The sequence below is a fragment of the Nilaparvata lugens genome, chromosome 3 (genome assembly GCF_014356525.2).
Source record: "Nilaparvata lugens isolate BPH chromosome 3, ASM1435652v1, whole genome shotgun sequence".
Lineage (NCBI taxonomy): Eukaryota > Metazoa > Arthropoda > Insecta > Hemiptera > Delphacidae > Nilaparvata > Nilaparvata lugens.
This window is the reverse complement of record NC_052506.1, coordinates 76374378-76393748: the sequence shown is the minus strand read 5'-3', so window position 1 is coordinate 76393748 and position 19371 is coordinate 76374378. Positions and strand designations below refer to the sequence as shown.

Genomic DNA, 19371 nt, shown 5'->3' with positions numbered 1-19371 from the left:
CTTGAGGATGTGGGCAATAGCATAAGTAATAGAACCATATATGGTAATAAATAGCAACATAGGCTTCAGAGTATGAGTGAAGATGATACGATGTTGATTATCATTGATTATTAACAATTTTATAAATTAACTAGATATTTTTAGAAAATTATTGTGTTGACAAAATTTATAGAGCAAATTCAAATGCGATTTCACACTATTTTTATCATGATTATAACCCTTTTTTAACATCCTATTGGACACTGTATCATCTAGCGACCTTCAGGATAACATCTAGCGAGCTGCAATAACTTTTATCAATATTAGCATAGTGTAAATTATTTTTCAGTTACTACATGATAAGCATTATTTGGAAAATTCGGAATTCTGTGGATGAGAATAGATTTTTTACTTACGTTTGCAGTAGCGATCGTCAAGGATTCTTCATCTTTACACACATCTCTGTGGATGCTTGAATAGAACTGAGACACTTCACTCAGTTTAAAAGTGCATTTTTCACATAGGAACTTCGTACCAGTTTCTTTCAGCAGAGGACAATTATCCTGAACAAATGAAAGAGTGAGCTATATAAAAAATTGTTTCAAACACTTAAAAAATAATTCAAATCAAATACAAATTCAGTTCAATTGGATATGTTAAAAGTGCAGTATAAGGATTACATTGAGGATTCTTTGATATAATAAATTGAGACAATAAAATAGATTTCTTGACATAAGAAGGACTTTGAAAACCAAGTTGATCTGGAGGTACTAATATAACTACTCACACTAAATATCATTTTAAAATAGGAGCATTAAGAGTGCGCCTAAGAAGTCAGCTTAATCAATATCGGGGCATCAATTCAGGCCCATAAGATCAATGTACAAGCAGTCAAATCATGCATTTTTTGGAACACATCACCTCTACAGTTTACATAGGATCTTCTTGAAAAATATACAATTGGATGAAGTACGTAACATAGCAGGGCAATAATTGCTTTCTCACATATTGAATTATTCAAAATATATTCAACTTCAAGTAATCTATTTTGGCTTTAATTATCAAAATTATTTTAAAAGAATAAAATATTAAAAATCAATTGCTCTGAATGATTAAATTAATAAAAATTTACATATAGAAGGCTTATTTCTGTCTGTAAATAAGGGCGCAATCAAAAGATCAAGCAGACTGCAACCACGCACTCTTATGAGATATTGAGAAAATTGCACAAATTATTATTATTATTAGTTGGGTATACGAATATAATTTATAACTTATTTTGGAACATTGACAAAAATTCAATGAATAAATTAACTACGATTTATAATATATCTTCAATAACAGTTCCATCATTCCTAATACGATCAATAGGTATCCTGACTGAGGCAAGTCCAGATACTTCATTTAAAATCTTCCATTGGCCTCCGGATTACATCTGACCAATCTATTCAAGTACTTTTGTTTGAACGCCTTTATTCTATTGCCTGTCTTTACACATGTCTGCTTATAGACAGTAAAATTATGTTTCATTTATATGATATGTGGATTTTTACAAAACTTTTTATACAATGTATCATGGTTGTGAATCGCAAAACAAGATCCATCAGTTATCCAGACCTTAATTTTTTAAAATGTTTGATTTCTGATTCTGTAATAAATAACTGATTTGGATTTAATGGTGGTAGAAAGAATATCTAAAACATTTTAAATTTGAAATTAACATTATTACTTAGGGAAACTTAGCTCAAATCATGTTATATACAATAAATCTCTAAGCAGTTCTATTTAATAACTTCTTTGAGCCTTTCATAACAAATTTCCTGTTATATATTTTGGATATACACAGCGATTTAGCTCTGTGGTCACTTATGTGAGTCTCAATGACACCACTTCTCACCATGCGTTTTCTAACAGACCTTAGAAACAAAAAAATGATCAATGCAAGATCCACAAGATTTAGTTACATAATTAATCAAAAATGAAAATCAATTTGAAGACATAATTTCAAAATATTAATGAGTTTTTATACTATTATTATATAACAGATAAAGTGCCGGTTGCACAAAAGCCGGTTAAATTTTAATTGTAATTAATTCCACGAGAACTAATCATAGAAGCCAACTTTACAAAAACAATTTCTCTGATTGGTTCTCGTGAAATTAATCATGATTAATTTAAAAATTAAAATTTTTGTGCAACCGGGCCTAACAGATTGGAATTACCAACTACCACTACTTCACTCACTGGAAGATGATTGAGAACCATCAAGACTATTGAAAAATAAGTCAATATCATAACCATGTCACCTATACGAACTGAGAATTTTACCTTAGAACTGAAGCAGTTTTTAGCCTTCTCTATGAGGTTGGTTGTTTGTTGGTCAACCTGAATTGTGTTGTCAGCTTCCCTGCATATGCAGCAACCATCACAAGCGACCGGCTCCATGATGTCTGCGTTGTACGTTAAGGAATATGCTTTACTCAATTGACTACATAGTGACAAGTGGAATATACAAAGATGGCAAATCAAGCTGCTGAGCCCATCATTACGGTTAACCTGGAACGGGAATAGAAGGCCAAATGAAATTGCAATTAAAATTTAATAAAATCATTTATTACATTTATACATGCACGATATTTTATTATGTTTTATATATTTTTCTCATAGTTTATATTGATTTCTATACTTCTGACTTTGCTATGCATTGCATCAATGTTTCAACAATAAAATAAATTTGAAATTGATCCAAAGAAATATTACATTGTCCATACAGAGAAAACATGTTATATCATTTGATTGATTTTTATTTTATTCCTGGAGGCCAACAACAAGAGCTCACGGTTCTAGCCAAAGAAAAATATGCATTGTTACAGATTTCAATATAAAAATTCAAGTGTTATACGTTATACTCAGGTTACAATTCAAATAACAATCCTAAAAAAATCTTGTGTTATGGCCCAAATTTGGAAGAAAAATAGCACAAGGACTACCTACGGTACCTTATTATTTCATCTACAAATGTTATTACATCAGTGTCATTTTTATTGTAAATGCACCTTATCTTATCGATAGTAAATCGCTGCATGCTATCTGTCAATTTGAGCTATGCCAGCCCGCTTACGAAATGTGTTGTCACACTAGTAAGCTTAAATAATGTTGCATAGCTTGAAATAGTTTTAATGTTGCAAAACTTAGTTATAGCTTAAATTTTTGCGAAACTAGTAATAGCGAAATGTGTGGCATTACTGTTTTCACCACATTGTATGCAATATGCTACAGGCTCATCAAAGCAAGTGACTATAAAATAATAATGATTTAATATCTAGCAATTCAAACAAGATGTTTTTTGTTAACGTTCAATTGATGATTTCCCTTCTCATTACTTCTACTTTCTCATTTTTCTTCTCACTATACAGTAAGAGAAATATAAATATCAAATTAGAATAAACTCAATAAAATGCTTACTTCAGTCAAATGTTAAAATGCATTACCTTTATTGATAAATATTGAGACATTTCTTCAATGTACTGTTTACCATCTTGAGCAGCGAATAAGTCAATATGAATACCACTACTCTTGTGGCATACCCTGCACATCTTTGCACTATCCATTGTCATTCAAAAGCGAATCTGAAAGAGAAAAAGGATATGAATCTAATACTAGTGAAGAAATCAAACGTCTGTATGCAGACCTGAGCATACATATGCCCCCTAATATTTAGGAAGACGGTTTTTGTCCACCCCTCAATATTTTGGTTCACTCACTAGTGACAATCATGAAGATTTGAAAAAAATTTTGAATCACGTTAAAACTGAGCTTGAAAACTTTAACCTCGGTTAAACCCTAGCTGTCACCGTCATGCAAATTGCAGTGGTACCTTATGCACATTAATGTTTTATTTACATTTAAAAAAATATTACAAGTTCGATGTATTTTGTGAAAAAAAATGAATTCTATTTTATGATATGTTTTATTTAATCTGATATATAAACAAGAAAACACATCTACAAAAGAAATAATTGACTCCGCATTCGATGAAATCAAATGTATCTGCTATGGAATAATTCTCACCCGCCTGTGACATCTAATGGCAATCAATATACATTGCAAACCTATAGATGGGAATATTATGGAAGCAGTATATTTATTTATTTATTCATTTATTTATTCATATGCAATAATACAATTCAGGTAAAAACAACAGGCATTTGCCCAAAACTGCTTCAAACCTTAATTTGGAATACACAGCAATTTATTTTTATTTAATTTATTTTTTAATATATTTGAAATATATGTGATCCGTAGAGCTCGTTAACGTAACTGAAGAGTAGAGAGCAACTTACAGCCTACCACTCCCTATTTGCATCTCACCTCATATATTATGACATCGTCGCCTGGAAAATTCGGATCAACTTTAATAGAAATAAGCAAATTTAATAGCATATTCTTGATAGATTACTGTGCATACAGAAATGAACCATCCAAACAATTCCAGAAAAAGTACTTTAAAACACTGCAAGGACCTCACATCCTGACGGTTATATCTCTATAATGGAAACAATAATAATATTGTAGTTTTGAAGAAAAATCCTACATTGAGATGAGAACTACACACACAACAACCGGGATAGGAGAGATATTGATATTCCACATAATAGAATCACAAGAACTTCAAAGGTTACACTGGAGCCTTTTTCTATTATAATCTGCTGCCAAACGATCTCATGAGTACAGCCACTGCAAAGATATTCTTGAGAACTATTCCTTAATTCCTTTATTTAAAGGAATGAGTCCTTTCTCTCGGTTAAAATTTCCTGGTGCAAACTCCATCGATGTGGCCTGCCCATGTTAACTTGGAATCAATTATTATTGACAAATCCAAGGAGTTTTACTGCTAATTTATGAGCAGAGCCAACAAGACTGCAAAGTCCATAGACAAGTTACTGAATTTTCTCTTCATTCAAGCAGAATGAGTCTATTTTCTGAAATAGACTCATATTTACTGCTTGGAATTATTAAACACCTGCTCAACCGTTTGCCCTCTAGAGAGGATTGTTGTGTCATCCGAAAAAATCAGCACTAGTCCAAGGAGCCCAAGATCATTGATCATGACCAGGAAGAGCAGGAGACCCACCACCAAGCCCTGATCAACTTGCATAGGCTGTGAGAGAGCACATCCAATGGATATGATCTGATTCCTACCAGTCAAGTAGGATCTGAGGGTCACAACACCTCGCTCATGGAAGGAATCCTTCCATAAGGTACGCAATCAAAGATCTCGCTCAGATCAGCAAGGACCCCAGGTGCACAAGATCCCTCTCCTCAAAGGCTTCAATGATATAATCAATCATTCCTGAGACAGCTATAAACGTAGATCTTCCCTGCACTAAAGTCATGTTGTGGATTGAAGAAAGGTCAATAAATTCTCTCTAAGTGGAACACAAGCTGTTCCTTCATTAGGCCTCAAACAATGTACCCAACACAGGAAGTCATTTCTATAGGTCTATTAGTTTTTCCTAGACTCAAGATTACCTTTTTTGAAAACAGAAAGAATTGTACGGGATAACTTGAGAACATCAGGAAAACAGCCATGAAGCAGACAGGCATTAAGCACATTTATTTATTTATTTATTTATTTATTTATTCAAGGTGATACACATACTATAATTAGGAAAGAAAAAACAGGCAATTGCCCAAAACTTCTTCAGTTCCTGGATTTTCACATATTAAAAATAGTCCAAACAATTAGGTTAAGTTCAAATTTTGATTTCTGCCAAAGTTTCCGCACCATCCGAGGAAGATAACACAGATATAAAATTGATTTTGAATTTCACAATGTTGATATAAAGCCGAAAAACAATAAGACATGAGACATATACAGAGTAATCATATCCGCGATCCGCAACACACCAGCTAGAACTCCTTGCATGTCTGGACTGTGGGATTTCTTAAAGCTGCATAAAGGTAGGCGCACACAAATCGTCATCGGACGGACGGCACGCATCGGACGGATCTGACGATTAAATTTGATGCATTGTTTCGGATCTGACGATTAGATTTGATGCATTGTTTTCAATTGGAGTGCACATACTTATCAGCATCATATAGGTATGCGCACTCCAATTGAAAACAATGCATCAAGTCTAATCGTCAGATCCGTCCGATGACGATCCGTGTGCGCCTACCTTAATAGGCGATGTAAGTGATGACGTAATCCGTCGCTACGACGCCATTTTGGTCTCTAAGACTCAACTCACACTCACGCGACTCAGGTCGAGAAGAGACTCGACTCGACTCTAGTCGAGCGCATGTGTTTTCAAATGGTGACAGTCGTGGAGACTAGAGTCGACTGGTCTGAGTGTCACCATTTGGAAATACATGCTCTCGACTAGAGTCGAGTCTCTTCTCAACCTGAGCCGCGTAAGTGTGAATTGAGCCTAAACAAACCGTTGCTATGGAGAGAGAGCGTGTTATTCTTATGGGTCTAAAACATCACCTTACATTTACGAGCATATCAATGAAATAATTGATTTCTAAGAGTTGAGAATATTTATTTCAAGTTCTACACACTCAAATCATCAATTTCCAGTATTTATTCAGATCAAATTTTTTTCTGCACAGCCAAAGCAGAAAGTCTCACGAAGTAGTGGATAGTTACTTTAGTACATAGGTACTAAAGTTAAAGTTGTAATTTAAAAATGCATATATATTCTGCTTTTATATTATTTAGTGTAACTGTTAGAGTAGACTAAAGCTTAAATAATTATATAGGTTAGGTGTTTTGGTTTAGCCTAGGTATGTACTTATTAGTTTGGTGTTGAGGTTTTCAGAAATCTATAATTGTTTTCAATTAACGTGAAATAGTAAGATATTGAATGAACACAACACAGTAAAAAAGGTAAAGATGCTGTGATCACTAATCATGTTGTATACTTCCTACATTCTAACTAAACGGTGGTGATGTTTACAAGAATTTGTAAGGGGTAAATGAACATGTAAAGTAAAGCACACAATTATGTTTTTTATGTGCTACATTCACTGTAAACATAATTGTATTTGAATGATTGTATTAATAATTTGGCTAATGTAGCTATTCAGATAAATTTGATTAGTTTTATTTTTATGAACAATAACATAGCCTAAAAATGTGGTACAGAACTTATAGAGGCCAATCAGCTAGGCCTTCGGATTTTCAAAAAATCTAACAAAATGGCATGTAGCCTGCCTTTTCACTGTAATGTTTACAGTCAGGAACAAAGCAAATGTTCGTTCTTCGTTTGTTTCAAACCATTTTCATTTGTGATTGAAAACAAACTGTATACATTTTCAAATAAACATTTTTAATGTGAAATAGCAGACTGTGAAACTTCCAGCATATGCTGTGGATGTATACTTATATTGAAAAAAAAAATAATTAAAAATTTCAGGTAAGAATTCATGTGGCACTTTAACTTTCTCTTCAACTAGACTTACCTTAGCAGCCTACAGACATAGTACTATGCACTACTTCGTGAGACTTTCTGCTTTGGATGTCCAAAAAAAATTATTTGATCTTGATAAATACTGGAAATTGATGATTTGAGTGTGTAGAACTTGAAAAATTTTTTCTCAACTCTTAGAAATCAATTATTTCATTGATATACTCGTAAATGTAAGGTGATATTTTAGACCCATAAGAATAACACGCTCTCTCTCCATAGCAACGGTTTGTTTAGAGACTAAAATGGTGTCGTAGCAACGGCTTACGTCACACTTACATCGCCCATATACCACAACAACATCCACAGGACTGAATTCCCTCCACCTTACAACCAGGAGCATTATAGCTTACATCAGGGGTTCCCAACAAAATTTTCCCAAGGACCTCCTCATCAATCAATTATATTTATGCGGACCCCCCTACTCCTTAAATGTAATACTTCACAGTAATAAAAATATCTTCATCTACCGTCATTTACCCCCCCCCCCACACACACACACACACACACACACTTAATAGTTAATAGCAGCTAATCTGATGAAATAACAGAGTGTATTTGAAAATTTATAGTTCATAACTCAATTCTATAACGAGAAGGAGTTGACATTTCAAGAAAAATGTAGGTAGTTCTTTAATAATTGATAATCATTATTTAAATTATGGTACGTTAGAATAATATTAAAAAACTTGAGATTTATAATTATTTTTGTGTGCATTCATCATAATAATTTTCGTGTTATTATTACTGTAAAATTATTGTTATTGTAAAATCAGTACGAAAATTGTTTCACTAACTTGGTTTTGATATGGAGAATACGATCCTTCTACTGTACCTCAGCTCAAATAAGTTGCGGAAATAGAGACTAGGTCCACTGTTCCTAATAATTACCACGATTTGTTCAATGAGAAGAGTTCAATTTTTTCTTCAAGTTAATGATTCCTGAGATATCAGGCTCCAATACTTGGCACATTCACTTTAAAATCTGACCGCATGTCGAGTCAATTTCTTAACTTGTTTTTCATAAAACATATTGAGGAAAATGCTTGTTCACAACGGTGAGTCGTTGAAAAGGGAAGGGTTAACCTCAATGCCTTTTCTCCAAGCTCTTCATAGCTATTTCGTGCTGTTACCAAAATCGAGTTACTATCAAATTGATTTTTCATTTCACTGAAGCTGGATAAATCCACAAGTTGATCTTGTTCTTTTTCCGTGAGCCCGCGAATCTCACCTAGCACCTGGGTATATCTTGACAGCAGAAGGGATTGTTAACCCAATTATCATCTGGGTCAGTTTTAGGAAAATATTCCCTAAAACTGATTGCAAAGCTGCGTGAATGTTCTGCTATTTTGCTCTTTATTTGATTAGGAAAATTTTCCTCAGAAGCCTCCACTAGAGAAATTCGTGAATGATTTGTTTTCTACCCGCGTTGCCCACATTCGGCACTTTTTCACCATAGCACTAATTTTATCTTCCACTTTGAAAATGTCAACATTTTCCCCAATGTAAACTTTGATTCAGCCCTTTCAAATGTTCAAAAACATCAGCTAGTTAAGCAACTGAGCAGAGCCAGGAAAAGTCTGTGAGCAAATCTGCGTACTTGGTATCGATGAGAAAAATACGAACCTCATCTCTATTCAATTTAAATTATACCATACTTTCCTAATGGATGCCGGAACAGGCCAGAAGAGCCCAATCCTTAAATGACGATGATGATGACTTTCCCTAAATGTTCTTTTTATAAGTTGTGAACCACCAGTTGGGAACCGCTGGCTTACATCATTCATAGACGCAACTATTCAGAAATTCTGTCCATGACCGGCAGTCGCCAGACTGACTTCGTCAAAGTTTAAAACACAAACAACTTGAGATAGCATACTATTGCTAGTGTTTAGGCCAATTTGCTATTGAATTGAATTGAATTGAAAATTTCTTTATTCATCAAAATGCACAAAATACATCTGAACAGTGTCAAATTACAAAAATAATTATTAATATCGTCACAAAATCATCCTTTACACATACAGAAGTCAAAAATTCTGATAAAAACAAGATTCTAAAATCTTACAGTCAAATTGACATACTCCTGCAAAGAGTATAGAGATAGTCCCACCAAATATTCCTTTAATTTTTTTGTAGGTATTCAACCTCCTCTATTTCTTTCAACTCTCTAGGAAGTATATTGAAAAATTTTCTCCCCATAAAAAGTGTTTTTTTCTTAAAGAAATTCAATCTATGCCTCTCCTCGATCCTTCCAAATCTGGTGTTGTAGCCATGTGTTCGTTTCTTGATCCTGTTGACGAGCATTTTTTAAAGTACATGACTACGTCAAAAATATATTGCCCATAGATTGTTAAGATTCCAAACTGTGGAAAAACGAGTTTTACTGAGTCTAATCTTTTTAACTTCATTATTATTCTGAGAGCTCTTTTTTGTTGTAATAGTATCTTATCAAGGTTACTCTTGGTTGTACTTCCATAGATAGCCAGTCCGTATGCCAGATGAGAATGTATTAAAGAGTGGTACAGGGATTTCATTGTCTGTATACTGCAGATATCTGTCAATTGCCGCAAAGCAAAAAGGCCGGGGGATATCTTTTTTACAACCTGAGAAACATGTTTATCCCATGATAAGCTGCTATCAATATCAAGGCCTAAGAATTTTGTGCCATCCACTAATTCTAAGGTTTCGCCATTTATTTCAACATTTGGGGACCAATGATTAATTCTTTGCCTTGTAGAAAAAGGAACTACAATAGACTTGCTGGCGTTTAAAAGAAGATTCCTATTATTAGAAATTTATTAATGGAATACAAGCCAACAGCGGATGCTGCTTCAATCTCTTCAATGGATTCACCCGAGAAGATGATGTTTGCATCATCAGCATAGAGACAAACAGCAGCTTTCCCCTGGACCACCCTAGGCAACCCTTTGATGTAGCACAGGAACAATAAAGGACCCAATATTGAGCCTTGAGGGACACCATATTTCAGACTCCTCAGGTCAGAGCGGTATCTGATTTTATATTGCAGTGCATGCGTCTCTTCAATATGCTCTATCTCAACAAATTGTTGTCTATCTTTCAGGTACGATTCAAACCATGTCTGTTCTATTCTATTTACACCTAGAGTTTTCAACGTATCTATCAAAACATTATGCCTCACACTGTCAAAAGCACGAGTCATATCCAAGAATATGCCAACAATTTTCTCCCCTTTGTCGATTGCATTTACGATAGAGTTAATGAAATCGCTAAGAGAGTTATGCTAAGGAACAGATAGTTGCAAGCACGGTATTTAGATGAAAATCTTCTTCTATATACCGTGGTTGCAAGAACCAAATGTTCAAAACAAAATGGCTGACACGGTATATGTATATAACCTAGGTTTAATGCATGCAAAATTGTGCTATTTTGTACTGTTTATTCAATGAACAATGATGAACGCAGTTTAAATTTTGTGACAAAAATAACATACTAAATCGATCCCAACCAAAAATTTGGATTGGAAAACTTGGTCTCTCACTACAACATAAAAGTTTAGGTGCCTTTTTTATTATTTTTTACAATGAAGCACAGATCGGGAGAGAAAAACTAAGAAACCTACCTCAATGTAACTTAGGGTACCTATATTTGTCTATGTTATATTATAGAAAACAGCTATACCATACAAAACAGAATTCAATGTAATAAATTTATGTTCAGTGAAATATGAAAAGTTTCCAGTTTTCGTCATCAAAGCCCACAACAAGCAAGTTGTATACTGCTAAGCTAAACGTGCAGCTTCGTGATTATTCAAACGTTACCTACGATATTAGTGATAAGATTTGGGAAAAAATTAAAATCCATTTCAAATTTTAAATCTGAGAGTTACATCCTGGTAAAATCGTAAATGTAAAACGTAAAACATCGACCCAAAACCCGGTAAATAAGCGTTTAAATGATGCGATTCTATGTACTGGAAAAGATACCGGACTTAGCATTTCTAAAAAGATTAAAGATAGGCCTACTAGTGAAATTTTTCTATCTAGAATTCATAAAAGTGAATCTATTGAATCGGTAAAAAAAATTTTGACTGATAAAGACTTGTACAAAATTGAATGGATAAATTGCTATGATTGATAAATTTATATAACTGTGGATAAATTGCTCAATGCTGATTTTTGGCCTTCTGGTGCCTTGGTTCGAAGGTTTTTTGTGACAAAAGCACCAGTTATAGACACTCGTGTTTTTTTAGGGAGACAAACCCATTAGTGTCAGCACCTGTGATTGAATGTTGTGAAGCCGAATCTTGTTCTCGGTCATTGGAACGCACAGAGTGTTAGATCTAAGCAGGCTATTCTTTCATTATTTGTTGAAGACCAGAAGCTCGATATATTGTGTTTATGTGAGCATTTCTTGACAATGGGTGAATCAGATTTCTACTCAACAATTTCTGATCTTATAATTGTCTCAATTTATTGTAGAACTGTGACCAGATGTGGTGACTCTGCTATTTACATTCGGAACAATATTACAATATAATTTGAACAATATAATTTGTTTTTAAATTACCGTACTTCTTAATTACGTACATAGTTTTACAGTGATGGCGCAGTGTTATTATTGTAACAGTTCTCTGCCAGATACGGATGATTTAGTGACATGTTTTGGGTGTAATAACAAATTCCATTTCCAGTGCAGTCTCAAAGAAACAACATATCGCCGAATGTCGGAGGATGAACGAAAAAAGTGGCGTTGCTTCCATGTATGCAAGAATTCGAAAAGCGCTAAAGGGAGTACATCTTCAGGTAACTTAACTACTAGCGATAATCTTGATGAGCAGGACATTCGTACACTCCTCCAACTATTGAACACTAAATTGACCAACATTGAAACTACAGTGAATTCTGTTCAGTCGAGTCAGGAGTTTTTGTCCGCTAAATATGATGAACTACTTGTAGAAATAAAAGAGCTACGTACTGAAAATAAAAAACTGACAAGTGAAATAGCCAAAATGAACGCACAATTACGGGAAAAGGATAATCACATCAACGATCTCAGCATGAAAATTAATGACCTTGAACAATACGGTAGAATAAATAACTTGGAGATTCACTGTCTGAAGTAACTGATAAGTCTCCTCTCGATGATCTAAAACATAGCTGATAAGATAAACGTGAAATTTAATGAAAGTGATGTGAGTGCTGCGCACAGATTGCCAATCAGGAATCCACCAAAAACTCAACAGTGAATTCTCCACCTGTGCTGATTGTGCAATTTGTCTCAAAAATTGTCCGAGCTGAATGGCTTACCAACGGACGAGCAGCAAAACTTACTAATAAAGATCTAGGAAACTCGTCTGATAGGTCTATTTACTTCAATGAAAATCTCACAGCGTTTAATAAAAGATTATTCATGCAAGCTAAGTTACGAGCAAAACCACTTGGCTACAAATATGTATGGACCTCTCAGGGTAGAATACTAGTAAGAAAAGAGCCCCAGGCACAAGTGATCCGTATTAAGGTTGAATCAGATCTCGATAGAATCATCTGATAAGATTACTTATACCTCTGCACCAATGTTCAGTTTCAAGATTTCCGTATTTCTTTTACAACTCACATTCTACTTTGTGCACTGGGCTTTGTATTATTTTTCTATTATTTGTAATTCAAGTACCTACCATTGTTATTTTGAAAATCTGGAATTATTCATTCGTTATTAACTTATCAACCATACAGTCATGATAGATTATGATTTTCCAATTGAGGAGACGGTTTTGCCTTGCAAGGCGTTTCCAACTATTGATAGCTGGCTTGCTGATAAGAGCATTCCTTCCTCTTTATCGCTAGAGATTATTGCTCCGTTTAAAATTATCTATCTTAATATTAGGTCACTGAGACAGAATTTCAACGAACTCACTTTAGCCGTCTGTAATGCTAATATCGATATTATTTTTTTGTCAGAAATCAACATTGATTCTAATTTAAGTAGTCTTTTTCAAATTAATGGGTATAGATCTTTATACAAATGTGCCCCTAATAGATTATATCATGGCCTTGCAGCTTTCATAAAGAATAAAATAAATTTCAAGGAAATCACTGTCAACTTCAATGTAATAAATTTAGAATATATTATGTTAGACATTAAATTTAAAAACGTATCTTTCAATATAATCAGTTTGTACAGGCCACACAGTTTCAAAAGATAATTTCATCTCTGATCTCGAGAAACTAATACTTGAAGTTGATAATAAAGCGAATCTTATCATTTTAGGTGATACAAACCTAGATCTTTTCAAACAAAATGATCAATTTGTACAATTATATGAATCGATGTTATTATCTTATGGTTGTAAAAAAGGTATATCTATAGTCACGAGAGAAGAGCTCAGACAAAACTTGCTTACTCAAACTTGTATTGATCATTTATTTTTACGTCTACTTAGCAGTAATTTTAGTTCAAATACCGGAGTAATAAATGTAAAGATCTCTGATCACTATATTGTAGGTTGCAAAATTCGATACAACCCCCAAATAAAATCCAATCAAGATAAAGAAGAATTTAAGACAATCATTGACAGGAAAAAACGTTCATCCATTTTAAAACAGAGCGAATGGAATAGTTGTCTCTTATTTTTCTCACCCAACTTAGTATACGATAAGATAAATTGAATTTCGACAGAGCATTGAACCAATCTAAGAAAATAATTCGTATCAAAAACAAGAAATCCAATAATTTCAAGAATAACTGGATGACTGAAGAACTTTATAATAAACTTAAAATGCGAGATGTCTTATTCAGACGCACCAAAAGTAATCCTTCGAATTCAAAATACAAAAATGAATATCAATCTTTTAGAAACAAACTAAATAAAGAAATAACACATGCTAAGAGAAATTATATAATTAAAATTTTAATGACTCAAAAAACGATATTAGAAAGAAATGGAAGTGTATAAATGGAATTCTGGGAAGATCATCGGATGTGTCTGATGACAGAGTCCTAAACAGTTTTTCTAATAAATTCTCAACTCCCGACCAAATTTGTTCTGCTTTCGCCGACTCTTTTATAAAAATATCAGGAATACTTCTCATTCATGTCCACTGATTCTCGATGACTCTGTCGCGGTCCCACCTAATGTAAATTTCTATCTCAGAAAAGCTACTGTTCAAGACATTAAACAAATAGTAAATAATATGGATAAAAAAAATCACCTGGTTTTGATGGTGTGGGAGTTTTGGATTTTCATATCCTTGACGACTATCTCTATATCCTCTATGTCACTTGATCAACTTATCTATCTCAAAAGGAATTTTTCCTGACTCAATGAAGATTTCTATAGTTAAACCAATTTATAAATCTGGTGCTCGTGATAACTTTAACAATTTCAGACCTATATCTAAATTGTCAGTACCCGAGAAAATTTTTGAAAAATATTTATTCACACACTTAAATAAATACCTTCTTCAAAATAATATTCTTTCCAACTCTCAATATGGGTTTCAAAAAGGAAAAAGCACTGAGTCCCTTCTCGTAAATTTTACTAATAAAATAAACAATCTGCTAAACGACAGATATCATGTTCTTGCACTATTTATCGATTATTCTAAAGCTTTTGATACCCTTGATCACAAGATATTACTGCGAGAATTATCAATATAGGAATTACTGGCAATGTATTGAAGTTATTCAAGAGCTATCTGACTGATAGATATTTCGTGGTCAACCTGGGTGGCAATCACAGTGGATTACATAAAAATGATGATTTTGGTGTACCACAAGGAAGTATTTTAGGCCCGATTTTATATAACATCTATGTAAACTCAATTTCCAGTGTAATTAGTCATGGAGAAGTACTAATGTATGCAGATGATACTGTTCTGATAGTTGGACATAGAGATTTGAAAACAGCCCAGCAATTGATCCAACTGGATTATAACAGAATCCTAAGATGGTCCCACGACAGAAATCTAATTGTTAATAGAAAAAAAACTGTATTAATGCACTTCAAGTCTCCCCATCTGAGATGCAATGAAATACCAACAGTATCAAGTCATGACTGCCATTGCCTTTATTCAAATGCTTTTCTAACTTGCAAATGTCCGCCTCTTGATCTAGTGAATAGCACCCGTTATCTTGGTATAATAATTGATTGTAGCCTGAGATGGAATCCTCATATCGATCACACTGCAAAAAGACTTCAAGCGCTAAATGCAAAAATTTATTATCTGCATAGAAACATCACTCCGACTGCTTGTATCTAATTTATAAGTCACTGATGGAACCTATTGTTAGATATGGAATTGAAACATGGGGAAGTGCAGCAAATTATCTTTTAAAAAGAATAGAGCGAATCCAACTGAGAACATTAAACTGTATAACAACCAGAATCCCTGTCTTTAATATTGATCCAAACAACCTACAAAACATCTATATATTTTACAATACCCTATCACCCAGAAATTTTTACTTTTACAAACTTATAACACTTTTTAAATGTAATTTTCAGTATAGATTTCTTGCTCCTGCCGCACCTTACAACTTGAGATTTCCATTAATATTCCTAGTCCCCAGATTCAATAATGTATACGGCAAAAGATCCCTCCACTATGTTCTTCCCTACTTATTCAATAGACTTCCCGAAAATATTCGAGACTACACTAAAAAGGACATAATGATGTATCTTAATATTAATGCGAACATACTAAACTTATAATTTATTATATACTTAGATTATCTATAATATATATTATTATTATTGTTACTATTATTTGGCTACACAATTACCAGCGAGTTTTTATATTATTTCTAAGTTCTGGCTGGCTGAAATTCTATTTTTCTCATTGTTGACACTGCCGCCTGCCTCAGCGATGAAATGTTTTATCAAGATAGTGTGAAACAATCCTTCTTTCTATTTTTCTTCTTCTTTTTCATACTTTTCAGTTGATTTTTCTTATTCAACAAACTTTGTAAAGTTATTTTTTAGTTTATACTTTCTTGTTTTTATTACATTACATATTGTCTTTTTCTTTATTTATTTAGAACTTCGAATGTCATAAAAATTCCTAGTAAACTTACCTAATTATGTTCTTAATATTGTTTTTGTGATTGGGCACCCGCCGAAAAACCTACAGGTTTGGCAGGACCCTAAATTGTTTTTTTGAAATTGTGAATAAAATTTGATTTGATTTGAATTTGATTTGATTTATCGACTTCACCGAAATTGATATTTCTGTGTTTTGTATAGAACTTGACTTGGAAGTTGTGACTGTGATGGTGCCCACTTACCATATAATTATAGTTTCTTTGTACCACTCTCCCAGTAATAATTTTGACAGGTTTTGTAACCTATTTGAAAGTTTATTGTCTTTTTTAAATCGACACCACTCCACATTGTGGAGCAATGCGACACCACACCAGCATTGTGGTAGCTGGTGATTTTAATGTGAATTTTATTGGTGATGACTCAAAGGAAAGATGTATTATCGAGCTACTGGAATGTTTTGGCCTGTACATCACTTGCACTGAGCCCACCAGAGGAGTCTCCTGCCTGGAAAATGTTGCTGTAAGCTTACAGCCGGATGTTTGAAGCACAAAAGTCATTGAACTTCATGGTGATGACCACTCTGCACTGGTATCAAGTCTTACACTGTGTGCCCATCCATGGTGAGTGATAAAACACCTACTTGGCATGAAAGCTATATTTTCAGATCAAGGCCTGTAGCCTACATGAAAATACATTAATCCTTTTTAAAAACGATATGGCCAGCACCCCCTGGGATGTAGTGCTCCAGAACCCTGGTGACTCTGTATTATTTGGGACTTTCTTCAATCATTTTTATGAAAGATTCAACCTCTTTTTTCCTGAGAAACAAAAACCATATCGCTCTCAGCAGCTGCAGCAGAAACAGGGACGAATGAGAAGTTATCAAGAGTGGTATACTGATGATCTTGCCAGGCTGAAAGGACTTATGCTTGCTCTGAAGGATAGGTGTGAACATGGCAACGATGACGACAGGGAGAGATACCTACGTGCCAAATCCATTTATAAAAAGCACATCGAGCAGGCTAAGAAGCTGGCAACTGCTGCAAATATTGAAAATGCACCGAATCGCTGTAAGGCGGCATGGGATGTGATAAACTCACATAGGTCCTTGCCAAGGAGACAGCTTGATTTCGCGAGCCCTGATGCATTCAACAACTTTTTTGTTGAGTTGGTTTACAGCATCGTGAATAATCTGCACACAGTTGCTGGTGATCCAGTTGAGCTGCTAGCTGCACGAGTTCCACCAGTGAATGCTCGTCTGTGTTTCATCCGCCCCATCACTCCGCCTGCCCTGAAGAAGACTATTCGTTCATTCAAGCCATCCCGAAGCCCTGATGTGTATGGCATGTCTGTATTCATGCTTAGAGAGGTGGTGGATGTTACTGCGGACCCCCTAGCTACAATAGTTAATGACTGCCTGAGATCTGCCATTTTTCCTGACTTCCTGAATACCTCGAGAACCGTTCCTGTGTATAAGAAGGGTGACCACCAGAGCCTGAACAGCTTCAGGCCAATATCTATAACTCCAATCTTTGGAAAGGTGGTTGAAGCGGTCTTAAAACCACAACTTGAGGAGTTTTTTGAGAGAAACAACCTTTTCTCAAGTATGCAGTTTGGTTTTCGTAGGGGGAGGTCGACTGTTGATGCAGTGAATCGAGTGGCTGAGAAAATTGGATCAGTGTTTGAGGATGGTGAGTCCCTGGCACTTACATTGTGTGATTTGAGCAGAGCGTTTGATTGTGTAGACCATCACATACTAATCAAGAAGCTTCACTATTATGGGGTTATGGACTCTGCTATTGACATCTTGGAGTCATACCTGACTGAGAGGACGCTGGTGGTGTCATTGGGTGGAGCTGTTTCATGTCCACTCCCTGTCAGGTTTGGGGTACCTAAGGGTTCAATTCTGGGGCCAATCCTGTTCATCGTGATGATCAACGACCTGGATGACAATGGTGCAACTCTCCTGTTTGCTGATGATACATCATTGCTGTCATCTGGCATTGACCTTCAGCAGGTGTTGGAGAGGTCAGCGGTCTTCAACCTCATGGTTCCTGGTAAACCGTTTCCAGCTAAATGAGAGCAAGACACAAAACATCGTCTGCAGTTTGTCGCATAATCTGCCTCATGATCAGGAGCCTGTGAAGCTGCTGGGCTTTATGCTGGATTCAAAGCTCAACTGGGCCAGCCACATCCAGCAGGTGACCAAGAGACTGTCACGAATCTGTTTCCTTTTGCTCAAGCTGAGGGGATATGTGACGGAGGCATATCTGGTCATGGTGTATCATGCACTTTTCCACTGCCATATCTCCTACGGTCTACTCGTGTGGGGTCACTCAGCCAAAAATGTGGACATACTGAAGCTGCAAAAACGGGCCACCAGGATCATTACTGGAAGCGAACATCTTGCTCATTGCAAGCCCATTTTTGCTAGGCTGGGTATTCTAACTGTAATCAGCCACTTCCTCCTTCTCTGCCTCATGTACGTGAAGAAGAATCAACAAAATTTGTTGACTCGGACTGATGTGCATCACCACAACACCAGGCATCGAGAGCTGTTTGACGTCCCCAGGGTGCGCCTCCAGAGATCGCAGGTATGCTATAAGAGTTCAGCACTACGCTACTTCAACAGGCTGCCTGCAGGGGTGAAGCAGTTGGACCTCAGCGGGTTCGAGAGAGTTGTGACCGGTTTTCTGAGAGCCAGGGCTTATTACGATGTCCAGGAATATGTGAATGATGACCTGTCTCAAATATTATCAGGCTAAAGTGCCATTATGTTGAAGAGCAAGGCCTCATATGATATTATAATTTTTTTTTCAATCTGAACTTGATCATTTTAGTGTTTTTTGTTATATTTTTATTATTCATAACATGATGCCATCGATCCTA

At 35.0% G+C, this 19371-nt stretch overlaps 1 protein-coding gene across 9 annotated transcripts in view; it reads right to left on the bottom strand.

The window, feature by feature from the left end:
• The window catches only part of LOC111049645, a 37058-nt gene that overhangs the window by 14853 nt on the left and 2834 nt on the right, over positions 1-19371 (bottom strand). For 5 of the 9 annotated variants that reach the window (XM_039424627.1, XM_022335776.2, XM_022335777.2 and 2 more), the window contains exons 2-4: positions 3471-3608; positions 2308-2535; positions 396-542 (exon numbers count right to left, since the gene is read on the bottom strand). In XM_039424627.1, the coding sequence (XP_039280561.1) occupies positions 396-542; positions 2308-2535; positions 3471-3596 (501 nt within the window). In that variant the 5' untranslated portion in view covers positions 3597-3608. Of the gene's footprint in view, positions 1-395; positions 543-2307; positions 2536-3470; positions 3609-5511; positions 5531-6164; positions 6184-7452; positions 7472-8254; positions 8274-19371 lie in introns of those variants that run through there. The other 4 variants (XM_039424631.1, XM_039424630.1, XM_039424629.1 and 1 more) reach the window with 4 other exon arrangements.